The sequence below is a fragment of the Pelodiscus sinensis genome, chromosome 9 (genome assembly GCF_049634645.1).
Source record: "Pelodiscus sinensis isolate JC-2024 chromosome 9, ASM4963464v1, whole genome shotgun sequence".
In the NCBI taxonomy this organism is placed as follows: domain Eukaryota; kingdom Metazoa; phylum Chordata; order Testudines; family Trionychidae; genus Pelodiscus; species Pelodiscus sinensis.
In genome coordinates this window covers 11,498,540-11,516,139 of record NC_134719.1, presented here as the reverse complement: position 1 = coordinate 11,516,139, position 17,600 = coordinate 11,498,540, and the positions used below count along the sequence as shown (strand labels likewise).

General features: G+C 44.9%; 1 protein-coding gene across 4 annotated transcripts in view; it reads left to right on the top strand.

Annotated features, from left to right (window-relative positions):
• The window catches only part of SSBP3 (single stranded DNA binding protein 3), a 155,464-nt gene that overhangs the window by 100,549 nt on the left and 37,315 nt on the right, over positions 1 to 17,600 (top strand). For all 4 annotated transcript variants that reach the window (XM_006133470.4, XM_006133473.4, XM_006133471.4 and 1 more), the window contains exon 5: positions 11,199 to 11,288. In XM_006133470.4, the coding sequence (XP_006133532.1) occupies positions 11,199 to 11,288 (90 nt within the window). The remainder of the gene's footprint in view (positions 1 to 11,198; positions 11,289 to 17,600) is intronic.

The window sequence follows — 17,600 nt, the reverse complement described above, 5'->3', positions numbered from 1 at the left end:
GTTATGCAAATTTAACAATGTAAATAACATAGCTGATGTTGATGTACTTAGATCTACTTACTGCAGCATGTTGGTCAGTGATGCTTTCCCATTGACTTCCCTTGCACTTCATGTTGAGAAGGGCTGGTGTAAATGGGAGAGCAATCGGCTGTTCATTTAGCACATCTGTATGCAGTAAATGCCGTTATTCTCTTCTCCCTTCTACCCGTATATCAGTCACTGCCCCATTGATCCAGTCCGTAGTAAGACATGCCCTGAGTACTGTTGTCTTCAACAAGCATGTGAAATGGGGGGATCCAGTGAATACGGTGTACTTAGATTTCTAGAAAGCCTTTGACAGGGACCATCTATGGATAAGAGGGAAGATCCTCTCGTGGATTGATAACTGGTTAAAAGACAGGAAACAAAGGATAGGAATAAATGGTCAGTTTTCAGATTGGAGACGGGTACTTGGCCGTGTCCAGCAGAAGTCGTCTGTACTGGGATCAGTCCTATTCAGTATATTCATAAATGATCTGGAGAAAAGGGTAAACATTGACATGGCAAAACTTGCAGATGGTTCAAAACTGCTCGAGTTAAGTCCAAACCAGACTCTGAAGAGTTTCAAAAGGATCTCACAAAACTAGGTGACTGGGCAACAAAATGGCAGATGAATTTTAATGTTGATAAATGCAAATAATACATATTGGAAAACAGTATCCAATGTATATGTACAAAATGATGGGGAAGTAAATTAGCTGTTACCACTCGAGAGAAATCTTGGAGTCATTGTGGATAGTTCTCTGAAAATGTCCACTCAATATGCAGCAGCAGTCAAAAAAGCAAACAGTGAAAGGAGTCATTAAGTAAGGGATAGCGAATAAGGCAAAGAATATATTATTTTCCCTACATAAATCCAAGATACATTCGCACCTTGAATATTGCGTACAGATATCCCATCACATCAGAAAAAGTTCAGAAAAGGGCAACAAAAATGATTATGGGTATGGAATGGCTGCCATGTGAGGAGAGACTTGGAATTTACAGCTTGGAAAAGAAATGTCTAAGGTAAGAGATGATAGGTCTATAAAATCATGATTGGTGTGGAGTCCATAAATAGGGAAACGCTATTTACTTGTTCACAACACAAGAACCAGGGGCCACCAAATGAATTTGGTAGCAGGTTTAAAACAAAAGGAAGTATTTTTTTTTCCACATAAGTCAACCTGTGGAACTCCTTGCCAGAGGATGTTGTTAGTCCTGGCCTTCACAGGGATAAAAAAAAAAAGCTAATAAAATAAATGGAGGCTCAGCTCATCAATAGTGACTAGCCAGAATGGGCAGGAATGGTGTCCCTAGCCTCTGTCAGAAGAGGGGACTGAACGACAGGATGGGTCATTTGATAATTCCCTGTTCCGGACGTTTCTTCTGGAACTCCTGCCACTGGCCCCTGTCAGAAGACAGGATACTGGTCTAGATGGAACTTTCGTCTGACCCCAGTATGGCTGTTCTTCAATTCTCATGCCTTGCATAAGTCAGCTCCTGCCTGGCTTTTTTCTTGCTACCCTCATCTTGATCTGCCCAAGCTATTGAAGAAATGACTCATTTCTCATACCTGAGTCTTTTAGTCCTGTTCTGTGAACTGAAGAGACCCATTCATTGCATCACTGCTTCATCATCTTTCTTTTATAATTTTCCTGAGAATGTATAGGTGGAATTTTCAGGAACCCTTCAAATGGATCTAGCTTTGGTCCTGTTAGTCAGTGTGCTTTACTATGTTTTAAGGCATTATAACTGCATTGGCTCCTGTAATGGGACCAAAGCTAGGCCAATGGGGAGTACTTTGCAAAATCCTCTGAGGAGACTTTATACGTTCCTTGGTTACCAAATAATGAAATTTGTATAACCAGAAAAGGTGGTAGAAACCATGGAACTAACAAATAAGATGCACATTCAGCTTGACACTTTCCCTCCCGCTCTTCCCCCACCAGTTGTCTACTTAGGAGGTGCTCTTAGGCAGCCACCTTGCCATCTGCCATAATCTTGACACACACAAAAATAGGTTGAGCTCTGTTCCTTTGTGGCACCCAAACTGAAGCAGTGAGAGAAGTACCATAGCGCTCGGCATCCTCAAAATGAAAACTTTCCCAGGCTCCTTACTGGGCATGCGCACTCCCTGTAGCCAATAGGAACTGGCCTCTCAGTTCTTTGGAAAATGAAGAGCCAACAGCTCCTAGTTTGACTCACTGGCTCAGTGGGAACATGGCTCCCTCCCAAATGAAGAATCCCTCTTTTTAGTCAGAAATTAGATCAAATAAAAAACACCATGGAGTCATCTAGTCACCATTGCACCATTTCCCCGCTCTCACATATTGGAGAAATTCCAGAGGAAAGCAGCAGATGATATTAAAGGTCTAGACCAGTGGTCTCCAACCTTTTTACACCCAAGATCACTTTTTAAATCTCAGAACAGGTGAAGATCTACTGCCCCGCCCCTTTCTTGAAGCCCCACCCTCTCTATTCTCCTCCTGTCCATCACTTGCTATCCCCAGCCCTTACTTACGCACTCTGATAAATAGTTTATTTTTAAATTATGCGATACATAAAATTAAAATCAGGTGTTTATAGTTATGAAATAAATGGTCTTTTTTATTCATGCTATTTAAATCTAAAATGAAGCATTTATAATTATATATTTTGTGGGGACAGAGTTCTGCGGCTGGGGGCAGGGGAGAGGGATCAGGGTGCTGGGAGGGCAGAGGACAAGGTTCTGCAGCAGGGGACAGAGTGCCAGTGGGGACAGAATTCAGGGAGTGGGGCCAGGGAAGTGGGGACAGCGTTCTGTGGCTGGGGAGTGGGGTGCCAGTGGAGGCGGAGACTCCACTGCATCTCCCTCCTCTCAGGATTCTCCCCTCCCCCCCAGGGAAACCAGCCTGTGCCTCTCCTGGGGCCGACGCCCCCCCCCCCCCCAGGCATAGGGAAGCCCTGCGCGCGCATGCCTGCCCAGGGGGCTGACCCTCCCCCCCACCTGCACGGGGAAACCCCGTGCGCGCGTGTGGGCGCCTGCCCTGGGGCCACTCCTCTTCCCCCCCCCCCCCCCCCCGTGCAGGGAAGCCCGCGCATGCCTGCCTAGGGGGCCGAGCCCCCCTCCCGCGTGTGCCAAGAAACCCCCTGTGCGCCTCCCACGGGGCTGACTCACCCCTCTTTGAGGTAAATAGTGGGGCTTCTCGGGGGTGTGAGGGAAATGGGGGCGGGGCAGACAGGACGCCTTGCAAGCGACTGGACAAGGCCTCGCGATCGACCAGTAGCTTGCGATCGACCTGTTGGTGACCACGGGTCTAGAGAACATGACTGACTTGTCTAGTGAGGAAAGACTGGAAAGGAAAAAAACAAAAACACTGGGTTGGTTTGGTCTGGAGATGAGTTGACCGATGAAGGCCATAACAATTTCAGTACATAAATGGATATTACAAGGGAGAAGGTTTAAAAAAAAAAAAAGTTCTTGTTAACCTCTGAGGAGGGCTTACATTGCAGCGAGGGCAGTTTAGGTTGGACAATGGTAAAATTTTCCTAATTGTCAAGGTGGTTAAGCAGATGAGGAATTTGGCTGGACCAGGGGAGGTCATTTCTGAACTCGCTGCTGCCAGCTCTCCTGCCCAGCTTGCTGGCCTCCCGGCTAGCTCCTTGCCTCCTCCTGTCCCTGATTGCCCAGCGGGGTCAGCAGGGTGTCGTCGGTGCCCTGCCGTGCATGACACTCTGGGGCTCCTGGACCAGCTGGTCAGTCATGCACCTGTCTCCCAAACCTGTTGGGCAGACCTGTTGCTATGCACTGATGGCAGGCTCACCGTGGGCAGCCCACTGCCCTGCCAGCCCCACAGGATACCACTGGCCCTCCACTGGGACTGTCAGGTCCTGCGACGTTTGTGCTGGGCCATGGATGTTGCCGGACCAGGGAATCCTGCTTCAAAGCATTTTAACCTGTATTTGAATGTCCCAATCAAGATCTTACAAGTCGATAGTCCCCGCCCTGAAGAGCTGACAGTCTTGATGACAATGGATGCAGGAAAGGATGAAGTATTAGCCCTATTTTCTAGTGTGGGAGTTTAGCACAGAGCGATTGAACGACTTGCCCAGTGTTGCAGGGAACATATGACAAGACCATCCTCCTCCTCTTGGTGTGTGCACCTTTCAGGGAGTTGTGGGGACAAAGTGTAGGGGGAGAGCAGGCTATCCTAGTTCAGACAGGCTCTTGGTTGATAGTAGGCAATGCAAGAGGATAGTAGTGAACTCAGATGTGAATGCTGGTGGATAAGAGTCCCACCCAGGGGCAGCCCTAGACTAGCTGCCTGCAACTGGCACCCTACGCAAACCATGCAAGCAGTACCCCACACCTCCAAATCCCTCAATATCGTGCCACCATTTGGCGCCTCATTTAATTTGGGGCCGTTGGCGACTGCCTAGTTCGCCTATATCAGGCATGTCCAAAGTCCGGCCCGCGGGCCAATTGCGGCCCGTGTTCCAGTTTAATACGGCCCCACAGGTAATTTGGCAATATCTATCTTTTATGGCCCCCAACGAATCCATATGTATTGAGATGAATACATTGTAAAATCTCAGTTAATGTCAGTTGGTCTAAATCAGTTATAAATATATTTGGACACAACATGTATACTTGGTGTTATGTTCCTGTTCATATTTTTTTAACTTAAAAATTGACAGACAACCTTTATTACCAATAATATGTAATGTACTTTACAATGTTCCTGACACATATTTCAGCTTCCTGGATTTTTTTTTCATCTGGCCTTCAGATATGAAAGGCAGAGTGATTTAACACCTGTTTAGATTTGTCATCCATGTGACGAAATGAAAAGTATGCCGTTTGCAATAAACTTTGCATAAAATAGTTAATTTGCATTTAATTTTAATGGTTCAAAGAATGTCAGGTAAAATGGTCGGCCCTCACGCATGTTCACTTCATCAGATCTGGCCCTCTTTGAAAAAAGTTTGGACACCCCTGGCCTATATGGATGGGCCACCCCTGGTCCTACCCCTACTTGACCAGCTGGATGTAGAGTATGTTAGCGTGGCACCTGATGGCATTGTAATGGCTCTTTACTGGGGCCGCTACCAGTTCATTCGTGCCAGGTGGTGTTGCAGAGCAGGTGGTGCCCATGCACTTGGGGAGGTATTGTTTCCCGAAGGTCATAGGTAGGCTGTTCTACAGAGGAGCCTTTGTGTTCAAATTAGTAGTGGTACCGGAGAGCAGAGGAGTTGGGGAGGAGAATTAAGAAGTAACATTTCACTTTGCAGCCTTTTAAATCATTCATCAAGTGCTGGCCAATCTGGCACCAATCCTGCAAATATGCTCAGGGCACTGGTGGGTTTTTAATTATTAAATTCTGCCAAATGCCACATGTCCACGGAACTTTATATAAATGGGATGTGGGAGTGTGTATCATGGAAAAATAATTCTGGAATTTCATGGAAAATGGGCACATGCTTGCAAACCTTTGCATTGTGCCTCATTTATTCTTTTCATTAGCCCTCACCTAGAGAAACACCTCCCGATTCAAGGAAGATGTATTAACTAAATTAGACTGAGGGGTTTTGCTAGTATAAACAGATAATTTTGTGGTGCACGATTCTCTGCCATTGCTTAGGGCAGCAATGATGGTTTTATTGCCAGTGTGTGTGGAAGAGGGTCCTGTAGCCTTGATAGAGGAGTGTGTTAGCTGAGGTTGATCCAAGTCCCCTTACATGATGTTAAAACCATGTGGTGTTAGCTCATTGGCAGCGACCAGCCCCGTTGCCACACCTCTGCTCTCCACAGCATGCAGTTTTTCTGCAGAGAGGATGAGCCCTGAAGTGCCCAGATATGTGAACTATATTATTCTAAGATGCTTTGGGATCTTTTTAGCTTTTGGAGGTTTCCCACCAAGGGATTATGGTGTGCTGGAAATCTCTTGAAACCATAAAATACTGCCTGGCAGCTTTATTGCAATGCTGCCTTCTTCGGAGAGAAGCATTTTGTGTGATAGAGGGCTTTATAAAGGAAATTTTAAGTGGATTTGCTGCAGTTTGGCGCTGGGTCTTATATATTTTCTCATTAAAAGCATTCATCTGCCTTGCAGAGAAACGGCAATATGTTCAGTGGGCTTGAATTAAGATTTCATGTCACTTCTAAAATCTGACCTGCAAAGGGGAGAGAAATTGGGTTTGTACCTTTCTTTTTGCTGCTCTGTGCTGTATAAAGCCAGCCTGAAATGGGTAGGGTTGTTGTTGTTTTTTTCCTGCTAGTTATTTTTAACTGTACAAATACCAGGAATGTCAGATCTGGTCTTTGGAGGATTGTGCTTCTGATGCACAGTTGCATTTTCAGCCATTAATTTGGACTGAAGGGGTGTTGAATCCCCAAGGGAAAGAATGTTTGTTTTTTCTCCTGAGGCGTTACTTAGATAAGTGGTAAGGAAAACCTAGGCTTTAAACAGCCTGGAATAAACATCATCCTTTCCCCTGTCATTCAGTTTTTACTTCCTTGGTATTAGTGATGTCATCCATCGTGTTCCATGGCACAGGCTTTTTTTCCCCCTCTCTCCATTATCAAGTCACGTTTAAATACAGGCTTGCATGGATGGGGGTCATGGCATGTGTCAGAAGCAGTCTGGTTGAAGCACACCAGTGGTTTTGAATAGTGCTAAATTTGAGCAGCTTTAATTTTTGGGACAGCAGTGATGGGTTGCATGGCTCTTCCTTAGAGCTATATGCAAGGGATTAGGGGTGTAAAGGGTTAACCAGTAAACACTGCCTTATCAGCACGCTTACTGGGTGAACCAATGTCTGGCCCTGCAGCATGCCCTGATGGAGGGTTAGGGTTGCTCCTGCCCTGCGCCTGTGCCATGTCGGCTAGCTAACCGGTTAAATCTACAGTTTAGGATTTTACCTCCCTACAAGGGATGTGACATAGCTGGAAGCTGAAATATCTACAAATGGATGAGGGTTGCGGGGAGGGGAGTAGGAGAAGATGGGAAAGAGGGAAAAAAATCAATATAGCCTAACAGTTGGTCTATAATAAGTTGTGGGGGGAAGCAAGTTGCCACCGGTTCAGCAGGAGATGTGCTACACTGATACACACCCTGTGTTGCACTGGGGCATCATTATGTCACCATTGAAGTATATCTCTGGAAAGGACCAAATAAGTCATCCAGTCTACTCCCCTGCATGCCAGGTAGAACTAAGTCATAAAGGAGGGGCTTGTTCTGGTATGTAACATACTGTTTGTATTTTGATCTTTCCTCCTGGCCCTAGCAGAGATGGGAACGCTCTTGTGTTGAGGGGCTGTACACATACCTAAGAGTCCCTGTGTCCATGAGTTCACTGCCTACATAGTTTTTGTGAATCGACCAGGTGAATTAATGCACATCAAAGCAATTTAAATCACTGACTTCTATCATGATAGAAATCAGCAAGCAATTGCCGATTTAATTGTGTTTTATCTTTGTACTTTTTAGTTATTTTCCTAATGGGCTGATTCTCATAAGTTTAACTATTAAAACATGTTGATTTGCAACTAAATATAGCCTTTGTACTGTTACATTTTGCTTACCAGGAGGGGAAGGAGGTATGCACACTTATTTAAGCAATTGCGTTGTCTAACTTAGATTTGTTTAAATCATCACATTTTTAATTATACCAGATAATGGCAAATAATGCATTCCTTATTTACCAGATCAGTTATTTGTCAAGTTCTACTTGAATGGTAATTTTAAATTCAATTAAAATGCACATGTTAATTTTTTACACTAAATAAAACTACATTTAAAAGTGCTGGATACATTTTTTTAATGATACATCTTGCATTTAAAGTTATCTGTAGCCAACCAATTGCACCGATTGTTTCTAGTCACCATGTTCATCAGGACTTATAGAACTAGTAGAGCTCATTCCCTCTCACCTGGTTTTTATGTAGATTGGATGAGCTACAAGCTCTCCTGCCTTTTTAGCTCCCAATTGCTTTCTTAAACACTGAACTGGACTGAGCTAGTCAAACTGAGCTGGCTACCTGCAAAAGCAGTGAAACAGAAAACAAAAGTCAGTAATGTTCAGCTCTTGCTGAACTAATTTGCACAGAAACCCTTATGTGCCCTTACTAAAAGGGGCATTCCCCACACAATCATGCAATTATCTTCCCCCTTCAAAAAAACACTTGCAGAATAATGTTCCCATGTGGGCGAGGGGCTTTATCTATGTTCAGTAGGTAATTTCTTAGGCTTTGTCTACATGTTCAAGTTTAAAGTGCTGCCATGGCAGGAGTGTAGTCACGGCAGGAGTGCTGGGCGAGGGCTTTTGTGGGGTGAAATACTCCATGAGGAAAGTAGCTAACAGCATTGGGAGCCTGGTTGTACCTTGTTGTGCTTGGGGTATGAGTGTGTGTAAAATGTGGACAAGCTCTCAGTCTTGCTGTTCCGTACTCCTATATTGGGTTTTGTACTTTGCGTTAACACAGCCTTTTCTCAGCAAGATGTAAATAGCTTGGCAGTGTCAAATGACACTGAACCGAAACCCAGGCATACAGGTGGATAGCCCTGGGGCACATTTTTCTAACAAAAACGGAAACTAGGTAAATAATTTAAAACCACTGTTATCCTGGCTTCCTTCACCTCCCTGTTTTAAATACATAGAACCAATGATATTTACAGTGAAGGATAGAAAGAGGCTATGGAAAAACGGGAATTTCAGTTGGTTGATGTGCTGTTGTGACATGGAGCTTTCTGAACGCCAACTCTTGCATCCTTGGTTCTGAGTCTGACGACTTTTGTTGCCTGAATTTGGATTAAATGTTGTGGGGGGCTTCTCAAGTTCTGGACTTGCTCGTTTGGATGCCTTCTGAGTTTTGTTCGGTTGAGATGGCTACCATGTCAATTACAATAAACACATGAAGAAATGCAGGGTTTTTTTCATCTTTTTAACAATGGAGAGACCATTTTGTGCTCTTAGAGAAGTTTTGGTGGGAAGGGGAGACTTGTAGATGTGAGACTTAAAGCAAGAGGAAAGAGGATATTTACAGATTGATATCTTGTGTTTTTCCCTGCTTGTGAATGTAGTTTAATGCAATCAGAGATTACTTTCTTTTGAATTTATATGATGAACTTGTGTACTTGATGTTACGTAACAGAACTGTCACTGTTTTCTGCCAGTCATTTAAACTTAGTCACTTTGGTTTTCAAATGACGGTGGCCTTTAAAATGGTATTGGAAGTATCAGCTCTCTTGTCTACAGATAAATGAGCAATAGCAAAATTATTATTCTGACCTAGAAGGGACATTTTTTGTCAGCTGCGATGTTGATGGAAGAAATTTTTCTTTTCTGAGTAGCAGTCTTACATAATGCTGCTTCTTTTTAGAGCAGGGACTGCCACTTATATTAAGTATCAGGCCAGTCGTGAATTCTGCTGTTCTTTTGACACAAGCATAATCTGCCAAATTCAAGATCTTCAGTTCCTTTCTGCCGGGGAAAGGTCAAAGTGGGTTGAGTGGTTCATAAACTGAAAGTGAATGCACAGTTGTTTAGTCTTGCAGCTGTTTATCTTACCTACTGTTGTCATAAAAATGGCCACTTCACCCAGCAAAACCCAGAAGGTGGTGTCTGTTTGACAGCAAGTCCTTCTGGATGCCAAAGAAGTCCCCTTTGCCCCACAATGTATATAATAGAGGGAGTAAATATTAAAACTAAATGGGAACAAATGTTATCCGAGTAACCTGTAGTCTCTGCTGTACACAAGGGTTTGCCCACTGAACAAAACCAGATCATTTGTCTACAAAAACAAAGGTGTTCAGCAGAGACACTTTGCAGTTACAGTAATAACGGTCCAAGCAACTCAAGAGTAAGGAAAGGGTATATAGGCTTTGTGAAGGGTCTGGGGATAAGGGGCTGCATAGAGAGCCGAAGCCTTTGCAGTTATTACAGGACACTTCCTGGATATAAATAATAAAATGGCATACTTGATGGGGGGGAAGGGATACGTCATCTTAGAGGACAGAGCAAAACACTGTGGCTAGCCTGAAAAAATAAAGCAATGCCTTTTTAAAGTCTTTTTTTTTAATAGCTCACTCAAGATTTCAATCTTGGAATCCAAAAATTAGATTCTCCAGTGGAGTCACTATACTAAATATCTTGTTTAAAAAAAAAAAAGCCTCAATTTTTGCAGGGCCATGAACGAATTGCAACACGAGCTCTTTCTTTTGGTTGTTAATGGATAGTATAAACTCCATTCCCAGAAGCATGCTGACCTCAGAGAGCACATTGGAACAAGGAAATAAATAAATGGGAAGGGAGGGGCCATGCATGTAGGTGGGGGAGGTGGGTTAAGTGGAAGCCCTGGGGAATGAGTCCAGAGTCCTCACTGGTGATCTGTGAGAAGAAAATCAGTAGGGAAAGAGACCTAGGTGCTTTTGTTCTAACAATGAAGTTGTTTTAAAAAAAAAAAAAAATTCACACCTAGGCAGATGCCTCAGTTAAGCATCTTTGCTTGCTTCTACCATCAATGTCTGTGTTGGATTTCTCAAATATGTACTTATCATAATTAAATAGATGGTGCTGAGAAGTTATTTTATAGATAGTAACTTTGGGTGCAACTAGTGAGCAGTCCCCCTTGAAGTCAGAACAGGTTGAACCTCTCTAGTCTGGCACCCTTGGGACCTGACTGGTGCCGAACCAGAGAATTTGCCAAACCACAGGAGGTCAGTATGGTGCGGTAGCATTTCTAACACTTTCTCAGCTTACTGGGCTCTTAGAAAACTTGTAAGGGTAAATTAGAGCTAACTAACAGCACAGAACACTGAGAGCCACGGCTGGAGGTTGTAAACAAACTGAGAAACGTGGGCCCGTCCATGATAAGTGGACATGTGGCTAACCAATCATGCCACACTATGGATGTTGCCAGACCAGAGAAGTTCAACCTGTAGGTGCTGCAGGGAGTAGACGGAGCAATATTTGTTCCCAAGCTATTAGACTCAAAAACCATCATGGGCTTCCATCTTGACTGAGCGCTTAAGTGCGGTGTGTTGTAACTGGGCACAGAGGGTGAGGATTGATTTCATACCCCTTTGACTCCTTGCAGCGATTAGTCGTGGGTTAATTGATACAGTGGGCTATGGCACAAGAGGTTGTCTTTTAAATCTGACATGAAATCAATTTGTCCATCTTTCTGTTTCCTGAAGAGTGCAGCTGCAGCCCCCAGTCCAGTACTTGGAAACATTCCTCCTAATGATGGAATGCCAGGAGGCCCCATCCCTCCAGGATTCTTTCAGGTAGGTTTTGAACTTCCTGATTCTTTTTGGTGGTGTTGGTGCATGTGTGTTCTTGGCTTCTTCATGTCAGCCTTGCTGTTTCCAAAGAGGTCCCAGAAAATATTCTGTTTTACCTCTTGATTAGCTACTCCTGGGTTTTGCATTTAAAAAAATTAATCCATTGTAAATATCTGTAACATGCTGCTGTTTTTCCACATTGCTTTTTGTAAGCACAGCAGTTTTTTTTTAAACAATTGACATTTTTCCAAAACTACTTTTTTTTGGGTAGAGATTTTATTTACTCTTTGGTCATAACATGGGCTTGTGCGTAATTCAAAACATGCCGGATTTTGGTTCTTGAAACCTTTTTCCCTTTGGTTAACCACTTGATTTTTTCCAACTGCAATCACTGAACACATTTAACAAACACTAGCTTAAATTGTAGCCACAGGCAGAAGCAGATTCCTTGACACAATGATTTTTGACCCACATTAAGACACCTTGTAAGAATTTGTCTGACTTTGAGAGGTATCCTCTCCATTTCCATGGTTCATTTTGCTTATACCCTGATTCAAGACATGGTAATATAAAGTATATGCATGGCCCTAATGGGAAGGACTTAAAGAACATTTGGAATGGAAGATGTTTAATTTCTCTGGAACCTCTTTGTATGCCTGGTATATGTACTGGTTTGCTGCAATGTGAAATCTTGGTGTGTTATGATCTTATTTTCTTGAGGAAATTAGTGGTTGTTCGTGTACCAGTTGGGCTGGCTGGTGGGCAGTATTTGTTCTGGCAAGTTGCTTTTGTTATCTGGGTTCATGGTTTGTATACAGAAGTTCTTGGGCAATAGACAGCTTAACTTGATAAACTGATGGTGATTTGTGATGGCAGTGTTACAGTCGATGTGCATGCGTGGGGAGATGGGGTCGTCTTGTTAGACATTTTCCCCCGTTTCCTGAACATGCTTATGTCAAAATAAGAACATTGAAATATTGATTGGCCTATTTCAGGGCTACCAATCATGTAGCAAGCCTCTCTGGTACTGGAAGAAACTCACAGGAAAAAAAGATGCCTCGCAGGTTGTAGCTGCTGCCAGCAATTTTGAGTTCTGTTCCTGGGAACCTAACGTGTGTTTCCGGGGTTTTAATTTCATTCTGCTCAGTGAGAAATCGGTCCTTCCCTGCCCCCAGCCTGCACCCTCACACCTCCGTGGGGTTTCCAAAATTCCTAGAAGTGGGAGCAGATCCAGAATGTACACGTTTTACTCAGAGGCTGTGGGGTGGGGGTGGAAGATAGAATTTAAACTCCTCCCTTCCTCTGGCTTCTAATCCGGGGCCCTGGCTCTAGTTGCCTAGGTATCCCCTGGTGGGCTACAGGACTCCCTCCATATGACTGGCTTACCACCAGTGGTGCTTCCCTAGATCCCTAAAAGCTGTCCTTCCACCCCAAATTCTACCCCACACATTTCCTTACCTGAAGGCCACCTACTACTGTGTCCCTCACTTCCGGAAAAGATGCCACCTTTTAGCAGTCACTGAGCTTTGTAGCAAAACCACCTTTATTTGTGTTAGGTGTTCGGACAGTGTCCACTTTCCGATATGCTTGGGACGGCATGTTCTCCCTGCTCTGTGCAGTCGTGCCAGCGGTCTTCTGTGTTGAGCCGTTAGTGGATTTTTAGTTTTCTTATCTTTGTGGGAGAACAGACTACTGCATTGGAGAGGGCAATGTCTGAAAGGACACAGGAAATGCAAAGGACTGACGTATTTAAGGTTTTTCTCCTTCACTCTCATGTAATTGGCCTGTGCACTAGGCTGGCTAGCACATTGGCAAATGGAGGCAAGGAGCCAAACCGAAAGGTAGTAAAGTCGTAACATGGAATTAGAGCACAGAAGACCATTGCCCTGGCTCCCCGTGGTGGGGGAACGCAGCTGACTCCATTTCGAAAGGCTTGGTGCTCCTAGTGGCAGCAGCTGGAGCCTCAGGCCCTTTAAATCACTGATGGCACCCTGGGTGGTGCTGAAGGGTTGGCTGGGGGAGGCTAGTCCTAACCCCACTCCTTCTGCCCACGGTCTTGCCCTTTCGGGGAGGCCCAGAGCCAGTCCTGCTGGAAGGGTGGGGGATGGAGAGGCGTACACGTGCCTCCAGGGCCTGGTGAAGTCTGTCAGCTGCCCTGCTCATGTAATATAGGGCATGTTCTTACGGTGCTCTAACATCTGGAAAATAATTTGAGCACCTTAGTGGGTAGTATGGATACCAGTGACTTAAAAGTCTATTACAGAATAGCATTCCTTTACACAGCTCCTCAGAATCCTACAGATAGTCCTTTTCCCCCAGTGAGCTTATCACCCGATACCAGATAATTTGGGAGAGGAAGGTCTTGGGGGTGACTGAAGGTACCCAAAGAGGATGGATTGCCTTTAAGAGCTAGATATTAGAGGAGGAAGAGGCCTGCCGTATGAAGCCAGAGAACTAGTTGCAGGCCTAAGAGAAGCCTGGCCGGAGGCCTAGAGTGGAAAAAGGAGTGCAGAGGCAGAACAGTAAGATTAGCCCTTCCCATTTCTAAGGCTTGTAGAGTTGTTAATGAAGGTCAGTTTGGGAGGTGATTGGTTTAGAGAGGACATTGGCCATCCAAGGCCAAAAGCATGGAGAGTAGGAGAAACTAGGGGCAGGTTATGGGTGTACTGGAACAGAGGTGGTGGTTAAAGCCACAGGGTGACTGGGAAGAAGTAGCTCTTAGCAAGCGTGCACAATTATGAGCCCGACAAGCGCTCTCCATTCTACTACTGGATAAGAAGGTCTGCAGGACTGGTGAGGTTGGCAAAAACTCCAGTTGGGAAGCCATTTTCACTATATAGCCTATGGGCCTAATGCACAACCGATCGGCAGCCTTTTGAAATCTAGCTTGTATGCAAAATGATGGTGGCCCTGAGAGACTAGTGGTCCTAGGATGCAGTGACCCAGCTGCAGGCCACAACTTTGTCGTGGAAAATGCCTGCAGTCTATTCCGTTTTATAAAAAAAATGTGCCGCAGCAGTTTGTCTTGTGACACAAGGTAAATGCAGCCTTCAGCTGAGCAAAGCTGGGGGGGGGGGGGGGGGACACTTGATGATAACACATTGGCATTAGATCCCCATTGCTTCTGGGTATCCTGACAAAAATGAAACCCTTAAACAAGTATTGTGTGCCTGTATGTGGGTTCAGAATGTTGACTGAGTGGCAGGAAACTGATACGTTTACCATGTGACTGTAGGTGGTCCAGACCATGGTTAATTGCTAAAATTCCCTTCCCCTCCAACAGTGACCTACAGTATAAAAACATTTTTTCCCCTTCCCTCATCTTCAAAAAGGTCAGGGCAGCTCTTTCCAGCCCAGTTAGAAAGCTAAATTTATGCCTCATGTCAACAGCAGTAGAATAGATCTCTCCTGTTCCCCGCAATGGACAAAAGGGTTACCTCTTAAGAGCTACCAACCAAAGTTGCAGGCTTTATTAGCAATGAGTAAATGCCATGCATGTGTGTACACCTATCTGTACACACATGTGCATATAGAATAATCCTGCGACACAACGGTTATATATTTTCTCCAAAGTTTGAACTCTGCATGTAGCTCTGTAACACACTCTGATGAAATGGAAAGTTGAACATAAATCAATGTCTGTTCCTGTGTTAGCTATGCATCAGCAGTTAGTGTGAGAGATGCACCATAACAAAGCACTAGCTAGTCAGTGTTCCTAGACTGCCCCCTAATGCCTAGAGATCTCAGGAGTTGTGAAAGATGGTGGGATTTGAGTTCGTTTTTCATCTGCCTCCTTAGTGATCATTACCCAGAATAAACGCATTTATTTACTAGCTTGTAATCTTGTTGGTAAAACAGAAATGAGACTAATGGAGGAGAAATTGAGGTGCTATACCGAACACATGATCCCCTAGGTAAAGCTTTCAGGCTGACATGCTTTTTTGGGTATCACAGCAGATGTCTCTCATTAATATTTCTAAAGCCTTGATTATTACACATCCGAGTAGCTCTTTAATTGTGTGAGTGCGTCTATGATACTTATTTCTCTTCTGCTGGAAAAACTGTGGCTAGCTTTGTCCTTTCGTTTATTTTTTTTCCTTGGGTTTCAGGCATAAACACATTGCTCCCGATTGTGTAATAAAGCGGAGCATATGCCTTGGCTTGCTAATAAACCAGTGGCAGTCTGTTTTCACTCTCAAACTATGGGGAGGGAATGGATTGATTTTTTTTTTTTAAATCTCATAGTGTGTAGACACCAGTCTGCTGCTTAACCAGTTAATAAGGATAGACCAAAAGAGAGGGTCAGTCTGGCTCTTCAGTTCTAGGCTCCCTGGATCAGACTAGCTGGGTGGCTGCTGCTCCACCAATGCATGCCACAGGCTATGTGAAGAATCCTGATCCAGAGCTTGGGAGCCAGACCATTGCAGTTCTGTCTTGCTGGAGTTAGAACAGTCCCTGCTCAGTAGTCTAGTGCCTTGGGGAAAGGACATGCCTAGCACAGAGCAGACCTCTTTGCACTTAAGTATGTGTGTAGCCAGTAGGGATGCTAGTATGATCAACTAAGCGGTAACCAATAAGCTGATACTTATCGATTAACAGTGTCTGTTACACTCAGCCAGTTGCAAGGCAGGTGGTTTTGTTGTGGCAGAACAGCGAAGCCCTCTCCCCCAGAACCCAGCGGTCAGGGGCTGCCGACTCCATTCCTGAAGAGGTGGCTTCGTTGTGGCAGGAAGCCGCTGCCTCGGGAGCAGAGTCGGCAGCCCCTGCCTGCCTGGCTCTTGGGAAGGAGGCTTTGTGTCTGGCATCTCTACTCCGGGGAGGCTTCTGCAGTATGAAGCTTATTTAAGTGTTACACTGCAGAGCCAGCAGCATGTAACAACTGGGGTTTTCAGTGGTTACATGGTTACCTGCTTGACTGTTAGCTTCCCTAGTAGCCAGTCAACTGTGGTTCTTCCACAGGGCCAGAGAATGAAGCCTCCGCCAGCGTGCCACACTAAAAGCCCTGTCGCTGCTGGTTTTGTTGGAGTGGGAGCCTGAGGCCATCAGCAGAGGATGGCTTCAAATAACAGACTTTGCTGGCCGGGCCACTTAAATAACGTTAAAGGGAAAGTGAAGTTTTCCTTAATCTCTGCTCCCATGCCAGGGACCACTGATTTTTTTTCACAAGTTAGCCTTGTTAAGTGGGGTTTTTACTGCAATGTGAGTAATAGGGACAACCCTTACTGGTTGTCCCTATTACTGTTACTGGTTAATGGGCAGCCTGGCCAGCTGGGAGCAGCTCCCGGCCTGCATTGGGCACAGGGCTGCTCAAGCCCAGGCCCAGCACACCACACCACTCGTGAAATCCTGTTTAAATGGTTAAACGTGATGTTTAACTGGCTAACTGATTATGTGGGATTTTACATCCCTGAGAAATTCGACATAGATTTCTTACCCTCGCTTTCTCAGTAGAGTAGCAAAGTGCTGGCAGCAGCCACAGAACTTCCTTCTCCTTCACCCACCGCCTCCATGAATCAGTCTCTGCTAGCATGCACAAGAAGAGCAAAACAAGCTGCCTGTGTCTCCTCCAAGGCAAGAGAAATGTCATGAGCCTCCTAGGAAGCAGCAAGAAAAGAGAGGCGAGGGTTTATCCTATGTTCTACCTGTTGAAAATACTCACTGGTAGGCTTCTCAGACACGTCCCTGAGGAGGGCGCAGGCAGATCAAATCGTCAATGTTCCCCCCACAGACCAATTCAGAATTCTGTTGAGCAGTGGGTGTCAGTGGTACTTTATCGCCAAGGTTCAGCATGTTTCCTTGCTCTTCTCCCCGTGGTGGATTTGCCTTTTCCATCAGCAGCTTCTGCATCTTCCTGCCGTACTGAAGATGACCTCTTCCAGTGAGGGCCTGGGGCTAAAGATCAGCAGTAGTATTACCCTGGCAGCAGTTCACAGAGGAGGCTGGCTTTGTCCCGCTACCGTTACATCTGGGAAGGATGTTCAGCTCAGCTAGTGGAACAGAGTTTTCATTCGTACAAGAGACTTGCAATTGAAAGTCGACGACAAATGCTGCCCCTCTTCCTGTGAGACAAGGGATGATCCTTTATAGTGTCCTTCATTTTCTCTCTCTGCATCATCCCGATTTCAAGCCTCCATTCCGGGCTTCTCCTCCTCTGTCCTAAAATGAAGAGCCCTCTTCTTAGAAAATCAGGGTGCTTGAATAACTTCTACCTCAACAGTTCTTGGCTTTTCTAGGGACTAGAAAGCCATTGTATTATGCATAGGGCTCGATTAGGAGATTCAGCATGGTCTTTTGACAACCAAAGTGAATTTTTCC